The sequence below is a fragment of the Dermacentor albipictus genome, chromosome 5 (genome assembly GCF_038994185.2).
Source record: "Dermacentor albipictus isolate Rhodes 1998 colony chromosome 5, USDA_Dalb.pri_finalv2, whole genome shotgun sequence".
NCBI classification, from domain to species: Eukaryota; Metazoa; Arthropoda; class Arachnida; order Ixodida; family Ixodidae; genus Dermacentor; species Dermacentor albipictus.
In genome coordinates, this window is record NC_091825.1 from 12,104,108 (window position 1) to 12,122,792 (window position 18,685).

At 44.7% G+C, this 18,685-nt stretch overlaps 1 protein-coding gene across 1 annotated transcript; it reads left to right on the forward strand.

Moving 5' to 3' along the window:
- The first annotated feature begins 1,353 nt into the window (after positions 1-1,353).
- Positions 1,354-17,157, forward strand: LOC139060254 (piggyBac transposable element-derived protein 3-like). Its single transcript, XM_070539349.1, has 3 exons — positions 1,354-1,435; positions 1,739-3,241; positions 17,032-17,157. The coding sequence occupies exons 1-3, from the start codon at positions 1,388-1,390 to the stop codon at positions 17,155-17,157; spliced, it is 1,677 nt and encodes a 558-aa protein (XP_070395450.1). The 5' UTR covers positions 1,354-1,387.
- The last annotated feature ends 1,528 nt before the right edge of the window (positions 17,158-18,685 follow it).

Here is an 18,685-nt window from a genome sequence, read left to right on the forward strand (position 1 = left end):
AAACGCTTTCTCGTAATCAATGAAAGCTATATATAAGGGTTTGTTATATTCTGCACATTTCTCTATCACTTGATTGATAGTGTGAATATGGTCTATTGTTGAGTTGATCCTCCCCAGCTGCCTTCCCCCTTTGCATAGCTCCTAAGGCTTTCTTTACTTCTTCTGGCGTTACCTGTGGGATTTCGAATTCCTCTAGGCTATTCTCTCTTCCACTATCGTCGTGGGTGCCACTGCATGGTACTATATAAATCTCTATAGAACTCCTCAGCCGCTTGAACTATCTCATCCATATTAGTAACGTTATTGCCGGCTTTGTCTCTTAACGCACACACCTGATTCTTGCCTATTCCTAGTTTCTTCTTCACTGTTTTTAGGCTTCCTCCGTTCCTGAGAGCCTGTTCAATTCTATCCATACTATAGTTCCTGATGTCCGCTGTCTTACGCTTGTTGATTAACTTAGAAAGTTCTGCCAGTTCCATTCTAGCTGTAGGGTTAGAGGCTTTCATACATTGGCGTTTCTTGATCAGATCTTTCGTCTCCTGCGATAGCTTACTGGTTTCCTGTCTAACGGCGTTACCACCGACTTCTACTGCGCAATCCCTAATGATGCCCATGAGATTGTCGTTCATTGCTTCAACACTAAGGTCCTCTTCCTTAGTTAAAGCCGAATACCTGTTCTGTAGCTTGATCCGGAATTCCTCTAGTTTCCCTCTTACCGCTAACTCATTGATTGGCTTCTTGTGCACCAGTTTCTTCCGTTCCCTCCTCAAGTCTAGGCTAATTCGAGTTCTTACCATCCTATGGTCACTGCAGCGTACCTTGCCGAGTACGTCTACATATTGTATGATGCCAGGGTTCGCGCAGAGTATGAAGTCGATTTGATTTCTAGTCTCACCATTCGGGCTCCTCTACGTCCACTTTCGACTAACCCGCTTGCGGAAAAAGGTATTCATTATCCACATATTATTCTGTTCTGCAAACTCTACTAATAATTCTCCTCTGCTATTCCTAGAGCCTATGCCATATTCCCCCACTGACTTGTCTCCAGCCTGCTTCTTGCCTACCCTGGCATTGAAGTCGCCCATCAGTATAGTGTGTTTTGTTTTGACTTTACCCATCGCCGATTCCACGTCTTCATAAAAGCTTTCGACTTCCTGGTCATCATGACTGCATGTAGGGGCATAGACTTGTACCACCTTCTATTTGTACCTCTTATTAACCCCTTATCGCATAGCGTATCATATATGATACGCACCAAACTTTTTTTTCTCACGGAGAGAGAGTGAAACAAAAAACGTTCTGCCACATTTTGCTTGATCTTATATCCTATCTGGCAACTACACCCGCAGTGGCTCCTTCTTCCGAAGCTATCTTGAATCCCATTTGTATGCCACAACACGTGGACGCATTGTCGCGTTCTCAAGGCTTCGAACAGGTAAGTGAATGAATTTTTTTTCGTGCTGTTGACATATACTATCCTTTCAAAAAAATTATTAGCGCGTTATATGGCTTCTTGTCTTCCTCTTGTGACAATTTGAACGCCCGACACCTTTGCAATGCACCGCGAGGACTACATTTAGACCCGTATCACATATGATACACTATGCAGTTAGGGGTAATTTTTTTCTTCAGAAGCACGTCGGTGTCGTCATCACACAAAACTTACATTTGCAATGTAATGGAGCATTTTTGTGTGCTTTGTTGTTGCTGGAAAGTGAAGTATCCTTTTTTGTCCTAGGCAATGGATGTCGGCACTTTTTACGGTGGAACAAGACGGGGAGTTCGGCCCATTCCCGGTGATGGTGACAGAAGCAGCGATAGCGAGCTCTCGGACGACGATGGGCAGGAACTGCTGCCGTGCCGGGCTCCATCTGCGCTAGCAGAGGAGTCGTCTGAAAGCGAGGATGATAGTGAAGATAAAGCACCTCCTTCAACATCGACTTCTAGAGGCAAGAAAGGACCTGCGAAATGTACACCAAATTGGACGAACACATGCCTTGAAAGAGACCCAAAGGAAATTGAGTTCACTGGGAGCACCGTGATGCCATCGACTATCGAGGACCTTGACACTCCCTTCCAGTTTTTCAAATTCCTCTGTCCCGTTGAAGTGTTCAAGATGATTCGCGAGGAATCGTTGCGCTACTCAGTTCAGTGTCGTCCTGAAAAGCCTCTTACGGTGAGCGTAGAGGAACTCGAAAGGTTCGTCGGAATGGCTCTTTACATGTCAATCATTCAGCTGCCAAGCACCCGAGACTACTGGAGCTCCAGCATCGGACATCACAAGGTTGCAGACGTGATGTGCCTCAACCGCTGGGAAGAACTAAAACGGTTTCTTCACTTCAATAATAATGAGACTTTTGTTGCCCCTGCAGAAATTGGCCACGACAAGCTGCACAAGGTCAGACCCCTCTTGAACAAATTGCTTGAGCAGCTGAAGATAATTCCGCGAGAAGAGAAACTGTGCATCGACGAGCAAATTGTTCCGTTCAAGGGACGAAGCTCCCTGAAGCAATACAATCCGAAGAAACCACACCGCTGGGGATATAAAGTTTTTGCTCTGAGTGGGGTGTCGGGTTTCTGCTACGATTTTGAGGTCTTCAGTGGCGCCGCGGAAAACAAGCAGCTACCAGGTGAGCCTGACCTAGGCGCAAGTAGCAATGTTGTCGTCAGGTTGTCTCGCACCATTACCAGGCAAAATAGTCACCAGTTGTTTTTTGACAACTGGTTTACTTCTATTCCTCTGCAAGTATTTTTAGAGAACGAAGGGATTCACTGCCTTGGCACTGTGCGGCGAAACCGTCTACCTGGCTGCACGCTCCCGAAAGAAACGAAAAAGAAAGAGAGAGGAACATATGAAGAAAGGGTATGCGAAGTGTCAGGAACCAAGCTGTCTGCAGTAGCGTGGCACGACAATAAAACCGTCACATTGCTTTCCACGTTCGCCGGTAGTGAACCAGCGGGCGAAGTAAAACGGTACTTCGCAAAAGAAAAAGCGCACAAAATGGTTCCCTGCCCAAATGTTGTGTTGATGTATAACACACATATGGGTGGTGTAGACCTCCTTGACTCGATGCTAGGCTATTACCGAATCAAGATTCGATCAAAGAAATGGTATCACCGTATATTTTTTCACCTGATGGATCTCACTGTGGTGAATGCCTGGCTACTCTGGCGAAGGCAAAAAAGTGCCAAGACACCCCTGCTTGAGTTCAAGTCTTCTGTCGCAGAAGGACTCTGCAGGGCAGGGAAGTTACATGAAAGGAAGCGCGCAGGGAGACCCAGTACTGAAATCGAGTCACTCATTCAAGCAAAGAAGAGGACGACGCTGGCGCCACTGCCAACTGCTGATGTTCGCCTCGATAAAATGGACCACATGCCGCATTGGCTTGACAAGCGAGTGCGCTGCAGGCTGCCCTCTTGCAAGCACCTCACAAATGTATCATGCAAAAAGTGCAATGCGGCCCTCTGTTTCAACAGGGAGAGAAACTGCTTCGCATCGTTTCACTAGGAGGGCAAGGTGTACTAATCATGCAAGCAAATGATATCCTCACCCTTGCTTTAGCGATGACATTTGAGGGAAGCTGCAACACCATTGTGCAATAAATGGTATTTCACCAATTTTCTATTCGTTTTTCAATGCCGCTTCTTTTTTCTCTTCGTATCCTGTTTTTTTCCACGTCCAAAAATATTACCCCTAACTGCATGGTGTATCATATGTGATACGCGAAGAAAAAGCTCTAATAAATCTAAACCGCTCCTAATTTTTAAAAACTAAGTTTAGCTTGGGTGTTTGTGTTACAAGTCAAGGCTACTGAAATTCTTTCACGCGAAAAAAGAAATTCATGCAGTAAGGGGTTAAGTTTCACAACAAGACCTGCCACCCTCTCGTTAATGCTATAGAATTCCTGTACGTTACCAGCTATTTCCTTATTAATCAGGAATCCGACTCCTAGTTCTCGTCTCTCCGCTAAGCCCCGGTAACACAGTACATGCCCGCTTTTTAGCACTGTATATGCTTCTTTTGTCCTCCTAACCTCACTGAGCCCTATTATATCCCATTTACTACCCTCTAATTCCTCCAATAACTTTGCTAGACTCGCCTCACTAGATAGCGTTCTAACGTTAAACGTTGCCAGGTTCAGATTCAAATGGCGGCCTGTCCGGAGCCAGGTATTCTTAGCACCCTCTGCAGCGTCACAGATCTGACCGCCGCCGTGGTCAGTTGCTTCGCGGCTGGTGGGGACTGAGGGCCGGGGTTTGATTGTTGTATTCATATAGGAGGTTGTGGCCAAGTACTGCACCAGGGTGGCCAATCCTGCTCTGGTGAGAGAGTGCGTTACCGGTTCTGGTCACCGGGATCAGGCCACACTCCAGGCCTGTTTGTGCAATTTTCTCAACAAACGGTTTCTTTTTTTGTATTTTCCGGTGGAGAATTGTGCGGCACCGGGATTTGAATCACGGTCCTCTTGCACTGGAGACGGATACTCTACCGTCCCCGCAGGAGTTAAATTAAAAATTAAATTATGGGGTTTTACGTGACAAAAAGACTTTCTGATTATGCACGCCGTAGTGGAGGACTCCGAAAATTTTGACCACCTGGGGTTCTTTAACGTGCACCTAATTCTAAGTACACGGGTGTTTTCGCATTTCGCCCCCATCGAAATGCGGCCGCCGTGGCCGGGGTCCGATCCCGCGACCTCGTGCTCAGCAGTCTAACACCATAACCACTGAGCAACCACGGCGGGTCCCGCAGGAGTTGTACGCCTCATTTAACCTACAGTGGTGCCCTATTTGATCAGTCAATGTGGACCAATCTGAGCTCGGTTATACCGCATGGATGGCACTCGGCTAGAGAACCTGGTATTTATGACCTGCACATGTGTGGCCACACATAATTGAGGATATATAATTTTTTTAGGAGGGTTTCCGTACAGTGATAAAATGAAGGAAAAGACATTAAAAAGAAAGAAAAAAGAAAAAAAAGAAAAAAAGGAACATAACATGTGATTTGAACTCCTGACCCTTCAATGTTGCCCGGAAAGGTAGCTCAGTCGGTTGGTTCGTCAAGCCAACGGTTACTTTCGAGCGCCATAGCTCCTGCTCCGAGCCTCATACTTATGTGGAAAGGAACTGATGTTGTCCGCGACAGTCGAGTTTTGCTAATTCTGAGTGGTTTGAAGGCATAATTTCTTGGAAAAATGGCCGCCAGAGGAGTAGCATGAACTCGAGCGGCTTTAGAGACTAGGAAAACTGCCTTAAAATATTTAGACTTGAGGGGAAGCTTCGTTAACACACCATAACACGGCAATGAGCACTCGAATGCGACGAGAGAAATTATTGAGACGTGGAAAATTCCCTTGAAATAAATCTGGTCTGCGAGACAAATGCTTGTATGTATTGAACCTCTTAAAAGATGAGGGGGGAAATATGCGCTCACCAAGAGGGCATCGTCAGCACGAGACCACCACCAGGCACCTTACTGAGATGTGGAGAGCTTCACGGCCGGAACGAAGCCTCCCCTCTCCGCCGGCCAAGAGTGGAAAACGCGCTTTCCGATCGCTCAAGGTTGCGCGGGCATAGTATAGCTCTAGCGTCTAGGAAAAGCTTAAACAGGTGCGAGGGCGGCACGCATAGCGTGGGAAGCTAGCCGCCAGAATAGCTATCTCAAGTACTGCTGCTGGGAGGGCGAAATACCTTCGTGTAATTATAATAACCCTAATAGGACTTCTTTCAAAGAAAAAAAAAGGAAACGGCTCAGAAGGCTATACCACCAGAGCTATGACTGATACTTTTCTATATATATGTATTCATCTCATCTATGGGATCGCATGCGCGCGCTGTTGCTTTGTCTCTGCGTGTAGTAGTTAAGAGAGCCAGTTTAAGGGCGAAGAAGGAAGGAGAGGAAAGCAATATTGCAGCGCCGTGGTTTTAAAGCGCAACCGTGGTAGGGAAACGGAAGGCGATATAAGCATGCGTGTTCATGATACACACACGACAAACTGCCTTACAATATTTAGACTTGAGGGGAAGCTTCGTTAACAAACTATAACACGACAATCAGCACCCGAATATAATTATAACCCTAATAATAATTGTAAATATTCATCTCATCTACAGGATCTAACGCGCGCGCTGTTGCTTTGTCTCTGCGTGTAGTAGTTAAGAGAGCCAGTATAAGGGCGGAGAAGAGGGAAGGAAAGGAAAGTCTCTGAAGCAAACTTGCAGCGCCGTGGTTTTAAAGCGCAACCGTGGTAGAGAAACGGAAGGCGATATATGCATGCGTGGCCACGATACGCACACGACAAGCTGCCTTAAAATATTCAGACTTGAGGGGAAGCTTCGTCCTAGTGGGGCTGAAAATTTGGAGAAATGTTAATAACAGCATCGATAATGCTGGAGGCAACGTTTATGAGGAGGTTGCTTTTTCTTAAAGCCGTATGAACGGGGTATACTGATGAAAAGGGAGTTTTGAGGCGAGTTCTATACCGCGCAAGTCCCGTGTTCCTGCTTGTCCCTGTGTCTTTCCTGCGCTATGTATCTCAGTTTGTATGAGCTCTATACTCCAGAAAATTTTTCTGCCACATGATCAGATGGCTTAGTTCGTGCGTCTGATCTAGTATTGCTTGGGACACATCCCTTTGCGTGTGGCTTTTAAGCGAAAGCCTTAGACCTAGCTGTTTCAAGGTCCCGTTGTGAGCTACAGAAAATATCACTTCATCGAAGGAAGGCGGGAAGCGAACCAAAGCATGTGCAGCCACGTATAAGCGATGATTAATGATTAGCAAAGTAATGATTGATTACTGATTGGATTAAAATGAATTCAGGTGTATTAAGGAGGATTAAGGTGGATTAAAGTCGATGAACGTGCATTAGGTTGAGTGAAATTAGATTAAGGTGTATAAAGGAGGACTAGGTTGAATTAATGTCGATGAAGGTGAATTAGGGTGGATGAAGATTCGTTGAGGTGCATTTTATTTATTTATTTATTTATTTATTTAATAATACCCCTAAAGGCCCCCGAAGGGTATTACATAGGCGGAACCGATACATGAAAAAATGCGAGCTTTGCGCGTTACCAAAAAATGAACTAAAGTACACAAAAGTTATACATTTTTACAAAAAAACACAGAAGTTATACAAAAATAAGGTGTCTAGCAAAATGCACAAGTAAAACAATATACAAAATGCATTAGTCAAGTGAAACTCAGATAGAAAATAGAAAACTGATTGAGAAAACAAATTAAGGGAATTAAATAAGCACAATGTAAAAGAAGTAAAACGAGGTGTTGCTCGAAACTGCGTCAGTTGCCACCTTAACATATTGATGAGACATGAATACACTTGTACAATGTGCACGCAGAACGGTAAGACAAATGATCAAAACAATATATGCACTGAACAACGTATGAAGAAACAGTACATGATGGATATTTACACGTAACTATACGCCTCGTGCACGGCCTATAGAGGCGCCACTGAAAGCCACCTAGCGGACGCTTCCAACAGTACACGCGGGAGCAGTAGCAGACGACAACCCTTTGCAGCAAGGACGGCTGAAGTTCGCGGCTGCGATTTCTCCTTTGTTCGGGTTCCAGGCTGCTTCTTCTGAGGTGACAGCTGTAGGGGAGATGCTGACCTCTGGGCGAGCAGGTACGAACACGATGTTACCGGTGTTGGGGGCAACATGGTCCACATACGTGCAAGGTGTGTCCCGCAGACAAACGCCATGAACCCCATTTACATGACGGGGAGCTCATGTTCACTAGCCGATAAATTTTGTTGAGTGATGCGATCTCTCGATGGTTTTTTTTTTATTCTACCCTTGCCGCAATGCTGCTTCTGTACCTGAATATTAAGCACCCGTCGTTAGTGCAGACTTATATAAAAAAAATCCGCACGGTGCAATCTCTGCATATGCCGTTGTGATTTTTCTGCCGATGAATACATGCGACATCGCCGAATAAGTGCATCGAAGTCGCCTCAAGAAGAGTAATTGCCAATTTATTGATGGAAACGCGTACACTAGCCAACAAAGTCGCCAAATACACGGGTTAATAAAAGCGCGTGTTAGTACTGTACCGCCGATGCAATTCTGCTGCATACGCCGATGAACTACCGTTACCGCTGCAGTTTTTGCAATTTCAAATTCCCCAAGGGAGCTGCTTGGAAACGTACAAAGCTAAAGACTGACTGACTTTTCAGTACTTTTTATATTACTAGAGAGAGGTGCCACATAATATATTTAAAGGCTGAGCAGCGCCAGTCAAAGTAGATGAGCGCTGGCGGCAAGGCCCGGTTTAGTCGTCTGCAGCGTAAGTATAAGAAAGAATTCAGTTGTGTACAAAACTCACATGCAAGAAGGGACTGAAACAAACAAATCTCTCGGCGTGTTCAGTTTGCTCAGGCAGTATCGAGGTGTGATGACTTCCCAAACGGGACGCGAACTTTTCAGCGAGAAATGGAACAAAAATACCATGTGCAGCAGCTATTAGCAATTCTCGCCCAGAACTACCTATTTTCTAAACACATTTCCAAAAATGCAAATATCTAAGATGCCCTCGGGCGAAAAGAATAAAGCTGTTAAAGAAGCACTTCCTTGGTATCATTCCGATAAGACACAGCGTGATTTATACCCTTTACAAACAAGGCAGGGTGAAAACTTCGCAGCTCAAAAGAATCGACAAGAGTTATGCATGGAGCAACTAGCAACAGTTAAACATGTGCAAAGCCACGCGTAAAATAGATGTAAAAACATGAAGTGCCGACAGCTGGTGCGAGTATTTACCGCGCCACATGAAACCAACAATTTCAGTTCGTGCAAACTTCAGTAGCTTTAACATACAACGCAATGCGCTCGTGCATTAGTGCTGCCTAGCTAGCGCAACGCCGTAAACGTTAGCGAAATGCCTTTAAACCTCATGCTGCACTGTAGACGAACTTCGTTGCTCACGCGTCTATGATCTAGTGGAAAAAAACACCGACGAGACAAAGGAAAGGATGAGAACAAGAAATTTCCATTCGATGCGACGATCCATTTTTGCTACCGTTGCTCCCGCTGATGAGGCTTTGCCGGGAATGATTAGAACCGTATCGCCGGCACGTTTTCACCGGTATTTGAGCCCCCCACCCTGCAACAATTCTTCTTCGACATTCCCTGAAGCTTTCGCCACCCCACACGTGCGAATGGTGTTGCCTATCTTGTTTTGAAAAGGTGAATAAGACAGAGAAGCACGATCAACGACACAACAAACTACGGCGCGCGCCAGGCTCCGCTCCCGCGTGTTCTGCGCAAGGCCGCCACCAGTGGCGCGTCCGTCGGCGTGCATGGCGCGTATTGCGTAAAAGTTCCTGAAAGGTTGTGAAATCGGTTTGAGTAGCAATGTGTAATGGTAGGTTATTCCACGCAACAATTGTTCGGGGAACGAAGGAGTTAGCATAGTTAGCTGAGCGACAACTGATGCGCTTTATCTTGAATATATGGTCTGTGCGTGGAAAGAAGGCTGTCGCTAGTTCGAAGATACGGTGACGGTGCGGGTGATGATAAAGTTTGTGCAGCAGCGAGAGGCGGGCAATTCTGCGGCGATGAGATAAGACGTCAAGCTGAGCGCGAGCTTTTAGTGCTGAAATGCTAGTATAGGGTGAATAATCAGAAAAAATGAAACGAGCCGTGCGGTTTTGCAGTGATTCGATTTCTTAGGGGATATATGTTTGAGAAGGATCCCAGATAGCTGATGCATACTCGATTTTGGGGCGTACTAATGTGATGTATGCTAGTCTGCGTAGTTTAGCAGGAACATGTTTAAGGTTGCGTTAGGGGAGGCCTAAGGAGCGGTTTAGCTGATGCCAACGTCAGGCCGATGTGATGATGCCACGTTAGATCAGACTGTAAGTGAACACCAAGGTACTTATATGAAGTTGTAAGTTCAATTATGTTGTTATATATTACATACGATGTTGGAATACGGTGGTAGCGCCTAGTAAATGATAACTTCGTTTTAGCTGTATTAAGAGTCATCAACCATGTTGAACACCATGTGTTAATAGCGTTAAGATCGGTTTGAAGAATCTCTTTGTCATTGTCGCATGAAATTAATCGATATATTACGCCGTCATCGACAAAAAGTCTGATGTGGGAAGACACACAGTTAGGCAGGTCATTAATATAGATTAAAAAAAGTAAAGGGCCAAGAACGCTGCCCTGCGGAACACCGGAGGTTACTTTGGTAGAGAGAATTTACTGTTGTTAACAGACGTATATTGTACTCTGAATGAGAGGAAATCCTTAATTCATCCAATAACGGTTGGGTGTATGCTAAGGTTCATTAGCTTCAGTACTAGTCCATGGTGAGCAACGCGATCGAAAGCTATAGAGAAATCCAGGAAGATAGCATCAACTTGAAACCCTAGGTCTAGGATGAATGTAGGTCATGTAAAAAGCCGGCTAACTGTGTTTCGCATGAATAACCACGACGAAAGCCATGTTGGTAATCAACAATAATTTTGTGGTCTTCTAAGAAGGTAATGATTTCTGTATACAAGATGTGTTCAAGTAATTTACAAATAGTACTAGTTAAGGAGACTGGACGGTAATTTACTGGGTGAGTTCGGTCTCCGGACTTAAAAATGGGTGTGACTTTTGTCACCTTCCAGTCGTGCGGAATAGTGTTAGTTGATAAAGACTGCGAGAAGAGTGCACACAATATAGGTGATAAACTAGGTGACAAATGTTTTAACACTTTATTAATAATGCCAGTGTGATCAGATGCGGAAGAAACATTAAGTTTATTTAGTAAAGAAGAAATACCTGCGTCGCTAACAATTGTTTCTGGCATTGGTATCTTACTGAGATTGTCAAGGGTTGGTGTTGATGTGGTGTCTTCCTGTGTAAATACAGATGAAAATGCGCTATTCAATAAATCGGCACATTCCGAGTGGTGGACCATATCACCGTGCTCATTGAATAGTGTTAAATAGGGATAGCTCTTCGGGTTCATTACGCGCCAAAAACGTTGAGGATTGTTAGTGAGCATAGCATATAGGTCATCGGCAAAGAAATGTCGTTTAGATTATTTTAGCAGTGACTGATATTGCTTATCGCAGGTCTTATAACGGTGCCAGGAATCTGAGTCACGGGCTTTATCGGTTTTACGATATAAACGCTTTTTCGTATTATTAAGGCGCCGAAGCTTTCCAGTAAACCACGGGGCTGTCGGGGTGCAGGCTATTTTTGTTAGAGGGACGAATCGATTAATTAGTTCACTAAGAGTGCTTTTAAGTTCAGCCCAGTTATGTTCGATGGTTTGAAATTGGCATCTATTGAGGAAATGTAAAGAGAAGTCAGACAGCGCGGAGTTTATGCTGTCAAAATCCGCTCTATTGTAACAACGGGTGTACTTATCAGAGCGCGGACGTCTTGGAAGGGAAACTGCAAGACTACCTGTTATGATATCATGATCAGATAGCCCATCTTGATGAGTGAAGTCGAAGCACACGTCAGGATCGGCGGTTAATACTAAATCTAAAATATTAGCGGATGTAGCCGAAGGTCGCGTAGGACGGGTGATAAGCTGTGTTGAAGAAAAGTCGAGACATGACTGCAGGAAACTGTGGGCCTCAGATAGGTAGGTTGCTGTTGAAAGGTTGGCCCAATCAACTTCGGAGAAATTAAAATCGCCGAAAATTAGTACTAGAGCTTTAGGAAAACGAACAGTAATGATTTCAAGGACCCGTTGGAATTCACGAGAAAACGTATTGCCCATGTCAGGAGGCCGATAAAAAGCACCAATGATTACAAGGCCTGCTTTTTGTTTTATTGAAACTCACACACACTCTAAAAAAGTGTCAAGGTGAATAGATGTGGCGAAAAGATTTTTTCGCACTGCCACCGAAACGCCACCACCTATTCGATTTTTCCTGTCACATCGAAAGTAGTTAAATGAAGTCCAGCTTTCCAAAATGCAGGTATCGGGGACAGTATCGGTAATCCATGTTTCAGTTAGTATCACTATCGATTCTGAACATGAGTCAGTGATGGATGATAGCTGTACTTTTTTAGAAATAACACTTCTTATGTCATGTAAAGAAAAGGAATGTAGTCTTGGACGTCATTTTCCCTTGACGTCGGTCCAGTGCATTGATAGTTGGTGCGATCACATGGCACTCGTCATTCTGTAGCTTGTTCAGACACTCGCTTCGCGCGTTTCTGATGGCTATCCCACATATAAACGTCATTATTAATAAACAACTTGTTGAACACGAGTCGCACACGATCGCCTTCCTTTCGTATTGTTTTGGAAAATAGCAGAAGGTTGCGGCGTTTATTTCGCACTGTTTCAGAGTAGTCACGGGAAATGCTAAAAGGTTTATCTTTCAGTTTGTAACCATAGCCAAGTAGTGCATAAATTTCTTTGTCATTGAAAAGCATTGCAATAATCGGTCGCTTTTTATCGTTAGAGAAACGACCTCATCTGTGGGCTCTTGCTATTGAGCTATGGAGGACACTTTCATAGCAAGATGATTGTCGCGAAATTCCTGAACCAGGCCGGCACTCAGAAGTTTCCCATCTCTCATTTTGTTCAATCAGAAAGCCCGTAAAATAGTAAATTACACCAGCGGGAGCGGTTTTCTTAAGCGTTGACCTTATCTTCTATATTGAAGATGTTCACTTTGTGGGTTGGAGGTGAGTGCCCATTGGCCTCCCCTTACAAAAGCCCTGGCGTTATCTCTCGCTCGAAATCATCGAGTTGATTCTGCATTTTAGAAAAGCGTTATTCGCAGTTATGTGCTGCTTTCTCAGAAACATTGGACAGGATTTTAGTTTCAAGTTCAGAAGCACGTCGACTTAGTTGGTCTAGGTCACTTTTTATGCCGATATGGATTTGCAGTACCTTATTAACAGATTCTAAAATACCTATACTATTAGAATCTAGTCTCTGAACAGTGCTGAATACAAATTCAAGTTTTTCTTCATGTGGTTTAGTCATCGGACCCGGATTTGCCTCTACGTCGCCCCCAAGCAGCAAAAAGCGCCATAGATGCAATACACAATCACGAAAACACTTCATTGAACCGGGTGGCCACGACACGGCTAATAAGAACACATCGTTGTTACGAAAAGAATAAGCACCATTTAGGCTCACCTGCCCAAGCATTAAAAGTGAGCGTGGCATCACAGCTGCAGTGTCGTGGCCCGAAGTGCTGTCGAAATGGGGGGTGCTTTATTAGTACTGTGCTTGTCGAAGATAAGGTTCAATGTTGCCAGCCGCGTAATGCAGTCGTATCCAGAACTGGTGGTTAATCCGATGACGGACTCGACGATTGACTGCGCATCCAACGCAAGCCTTTCAGCTCGGTGTCTTCATTAGGTCCGGTATATTCCGATGGATAACCCAGGTGCTGTAGTGCGACGGCCGACGGTGATCCGAGCATCGCCATCAACACGTGCACAAGCATGAAAAGTGAGCGTGGCATCACAGCTGCAGTGTAACAGCTACATTAAGGACAATTATAGTGGATTCGGGTGGATCAAAGTGCATGAAGGATAAGGGTGGATTAGGAAGGATTAAGGTGCATTAAGGAGGATTATGGTGGGCTAGGGTGAATTAAAGTGAATGGAGGATTGGGGTGGATTAAGGATGATTAGGGTCGACTAAGGTAGATGAATGTGGATTCGGGTGGATTAAGGTGAATTAAGGACGAATAAAGTGGATTAGGGTGGATGAAAGTGAATGAGGAAGCATTAGGGTTGATTAAGGAGAATCAAAGTGTATTAAGGAGGGTTAGAGTTGACTAAGGTCATGACTGTATTAGACATACCAACTCGCCCAAACTGCCACGCTTTTGACTAAGGTCGATGAAGGTGGATTAGGGTGCATTAAGGAAGACTTTCGTGGATTATGGTGGATTAAAGTGAATGCAGGGGGATTAAGGTCGATGAATGTGGATTGGGTGGATTGATGTGCATAGGAGGATTATGGTAGAGCAATCGGTCTTAGTACTCAATGAACCCTAATTCACCTTAGTCCACCCTAATCCACCTTAATGCTCTTTCATCAACCTTAATCCAGCTTAATACTCCCAATCCACCTTAACACAATCTAATCAACCTACATCGCTCCTAATGCACCTTAGCTTACCCTATACGGTAAGCTAAGGTACCCTTAATCCTTACTCATGCACCTTAATCCTGCTCAATAGTCCCAATCTACCTTAATATACCCTAATCCACCTCTATCAAACCTAATCGAGATCGATGGTTGCTAATCCACCTTAATCTATCCTAATCGGTCTTAATCCTCCTTTGTCAACCCTAATTCACCTTAATCCAAATTATTCGTCCTTAATCTACCTTTACCCACCTTAATCCTCCCTAATCCTTGTTCATGCGCCCTAATCAATCTTAATACCCTTTCATCAACCCTTCACCTCAATCCACCTTAATCCTCCTCCACCCATCTTAATCTTTATTCATGCATCGTAATCCTTCCTAATACACTCCAATCCACCTGAACATTCTTTATTACACTCTAATCAACCTCAATCCTCCCTAATCGACCTTATGTCAATCACTAATTATTAATTAACTTGGGTAATCATTCTCTTATAAAGGGGTGGACATGCTTTGGGTTACCTCTGGCCTTCCTTGGGTCACGTGATACTTCCAGTTTGAAGCATGGAGATCTAAAGGCTTTCGCCTTAAAACTTAAAAAAACTCAATGTTGACTAGCTAACGCTGTTCACCTGCAATACCACGGGTATACTTGCCACTAATTTTTTCAGGGCGCAAAGCACAATCCATAATGCTGCACTTCCGACTGAATAACAGTTAGTAGCGACGTCGGAGGTGATGGAGCCGCCCCAGAATATTAAGCATACTGAAAACAACCGCAACAAAAACGAGAATGAAAAAAAATGCAGCATTACGGGATAATTTGCCACGAGCTATAAGAAAGGCGCCTTCAGCTCGCAAACAACGCTGTTCTTTGTCGGAACAAAATTCTTTCGGCCAATGTCATGCATCACTGCTTCCTCCGCAAGCCATCACGCTTTCCTTGTGGTATCATAAAAACGGCATAACAATCTTCAGGCTTCTTGCTGCAGTTATATGCGCAACAGCCCGGCATAGCGTTAGCATAAAGAGCAGGAAACAGAGCGTACAACGTTCGCTACGCCGAGCTAAAGCGCCGAGCCAGCCGTGCTCTGGAGGAAAATCGCGCGAACGAAAAAGAAAAACACAAGCAAAACTCAAGAACCGCGCGTTTCCAAGAGCAAAGGCAGGGAGACCAATCGTGGTGTAGAAAAACGGGGGCAAAACTGGTTGCCGCGGGGGAACGCGCAAGGGGCGAGAAGGAGGCGAGGAGGTCGCGGCGGCAGAGTTCAAAGAGTGTCGCTACTTTCAAATTATCAAGGGACTTTAGGAGCAGTGGGGCAGTGGCGACCCCACCGCGGTGCGGTGGGAGGCGGAAACAGACCCCATTGCGAAGGCCGCAAGAGGAGCGCGCGCACCCCTCGAGACCGGCCGTGATATGACTATGACGTAATATGACGTAATATGACTATGGTTACCCTATGGTTACCTACGGTTATCTCTGTCAAACCACCAACCACTCACTCATTCCAACAAAGCCGTAGGAGGAAAAAAGAAGCATACAACCAGCGCAGAACGCATCCAACGCGAGAGAGAAGCCGAATGGCTAGAAAACAGCGCTGCCTGGTCACGTGGCGTGTTTCCGCCAATCGGATTTTCGGTTTCGATTTTTCAGCCACTCTACAGTTGCCGCGGCTAAAAATATGCCTTTTTTTCTTTTTTTGCTATTCTTTGGTGCTCCGGTGTACTCTCGATAGAAGGTCCTCCGTTCCTAAAAAGGGCGAAAAACAAACTTCCTAACGTCTGCATTCACTTTGCGTTTCGTTTCTTGCCCACTGTGCGACCGCGTCTGGAAAAACAGCGTTCAGAGTCGCGTTCGACGGGAAATGCGCACCACCAACTTATGAAAAAAATACGTTTTCTTCCTTTCTACTGCTCAGATAACTACCAAGCTTGGTGAGAAGATTCTTTATTTAAACAAGCAATTCAGAACCCAGAACAAGAAACACATTTTTTTTTCACCCAAATCTGCATTTTAGCCCCGCATCTCCCCTTAAGAGAGCATAATGTAGAGTCGCTTGTTCTGCTGCACATGTGTGGCGGCAGATGTCATACTTTGTATGAAGACCTCCAATTATGTTTCATTAGCAACTTTGCTACACATTAAAGTTGGTTAGTGCTTACGACATTTGACCACTAGAAATGCATATACTTGCACGAACTTAAGCAAGAACTGTTGTCCTGTAGTTTACAAGGAGGGAGAACAATACACAAATATATTTCTTTGGGACGTTGGGATAACTATTTCAGTACTATTCCTTTAAATGATTATAAATTTGGTATTTGGGTAACATTTCAGCGGCATGAAATCAAGAACCGAACAACAGCTCATCTGGTTGGGAATGAACTTGGCACAAGAAAGACACTGACCACAAAGTGAAAATTTTACTGTGGCCATGCATTGCCTTTCTTGTGCTATCGTAGTGTCATGTAAAATAATAATTCAACCTTTCAGGATAGTCAACATGGTAAGCAGAGCTAATTATAGCACCTGTGAAGCTAACACAAGCCTGCATATTGAATGTCTACACTGCAGCTACAGCAATGCTTCCCAAGGTGCTAGCCATATGTGGAGGGAGCATTAGCTGAGCTACCAGCTGGCTTGTATATGTCTAGGTGTAGAGTATAGCTTACAAAAGGTGGCTACTGACTATGGCCTTGCCTAGATCAAGCTGGCAGGTAGACGTCTACTAGCTAGCTGCGAGCTTCCTGGGAACTTGTCTGCGTCACTGCAGACAAAACTGCACCCGCCATTCTCCCGCGATGGCATTCAGACAAAAACAGGGGAGTTGTCAGATGGCGTTCATGGTGCCTCTGTAATAGTGGGGGTCTGACATTTACTTTTGTACTCCCGGTGCTACTTCTGTGCTTGCTCTTTGCCTCAGCTGACCACCATGGAAGATGGGACTCCTGCAGACAAACATGCGAGCGTCGCACGAAAGCGGGATACTCCGTTCAAGGACCAAAATGAGCTGCGAAAGAAAAACAGCAGGGTGTCCGATGTTGACTGAGCAAGAATCGTTGATGCTTCTAGGTGCGGCAGATATGCGGAAGAACTCGCCGAGACGCTCGGTGTAAATGTAAAAACTGCCAGGTCAATTGACACAACAGACAGTGAAGTGCCTCTGAAAACTGGGGGCTCTGTCAGAAAAGTTTGGCTTCAACGTTGTCACCGTGGTAACAAGAACTGTCGACGACAACGTTTGGTTGTCGCGTTCACACTAAAACAGATAACGTGAATTGTTTAACAAGAAATACCTGGCCTCACAATCGGCACTAGTTCAGCCGACCTCCACTTCGACGCACACACATACTCCATAAAATTAGCCACTCAGAGACCGGCGGACTGCAATTGCTCCGATCTGACGTAAGTATGCGCAATGGTTACAGACGGATGGGCTCCGCGTTTGCTGCTTTTATGTAGACGGTAGAAATTACAATATATGGTGCTCAAGAAATCTCGGCCGCAAAATAAAAGGGCACTGCAGTGCTCCAGATGACAACTTTGACAAAAAGCATGAACATCAATATCATCACCTACATGTCGGCTAACAGTGTGCTGCACTGGCAAATTGTTGAAAGGGTCTGTTGGATTGCATTCAATGACTTTCTCGCCGACGTGTCTGCCCATGTTGATTCTGAGGAGTTGGACACAGAGACTGTCTTCATTTTCAACAACGCTCCTGCTCACAAGCGTGCAGGACAGGCAAACCTGGCAGACTCGAACCATTCCATCAAGCACCTACCGCCATGCAGTCCTTTTTTAATCCAACTGAAGTTTTCACCAAATTCAAATGCCAAGTGAAAGAGTACCTCAGTGAGCAGCGCGACGCAGTGCTGGTGACTCCACAAGGAGTCGCACAAAAGGAGCACAAGTGCTCATTGCTTGTGAATGCTGCACAACACGTAATGACACTTGTTCAATGCGTGGATTGCGTGGCATTCGATAAGCACTTTTCTTTTGTTCAGGGTGCATTCAGAGAGGAGGACACATAGTCGTTTTTAGTTTGTTTGTATAAACTTATCCAGGAACTTTTTTGCTGAATTCCCTGTATCCTCCCCTCACGCAATACTCCTTCGGGAGCCTGTGAGGTAAATGAATAAATAAATAAATAAAAGTGTCCTGGTCTCTCATGCAATCAAATACCACATTTAATAATTTACATGTTTCGGTTCAGGAGACCTCACCATATTTTTGTACATCTGGTATCGAGGGAGATGTCTCGATAAACACATCACGACGCTATTTTGCAGGTCGACCTTCTTGCAGTCCATCCTTGAGCTTTGCAAGAATGCGCACTCAATCCCACACATCCAAGATTCAGCTAGTTCAGCTAATTTTTCATTTGTAGTTGACTAACGCACGGCAATCAACAAAATATCATTTTACAGCTTTGATATCAGGTTGGTAGCATATAAAGGTTACTGGTCATATTAAAACAATGGTTCTCTTATAACCAAGTCATTTGTAAGACAAACGTGTGGCTAAATGCATGCATGTTGCCCTTTAAATAACTTAGTTTTATATCAATGCCACCC

Coding starts and splice junctions, on each gene's coding strand:
- LOC139060254 (XM_070539349.1), top strand. CDS start 1,388: ATGCCACAACACGTGGACGCATTGTCGCGTTCTCAAGGCTTCGAACAG. Junction 1,436..1,738: donor GTTCTCAAGGCTTCGAACAG/GTAAGTGAATGA, acceptor TTTTTGTCCTAG/GCAATGGATGTCGGCACTTT. Junction 3,242..17,031: donor TCGCAGAAGGACTCTGCAGG/GCAGGGAAGTTA, acceptor TCTTTGCCTCAG/CTGACCACCATGGAAGATGG.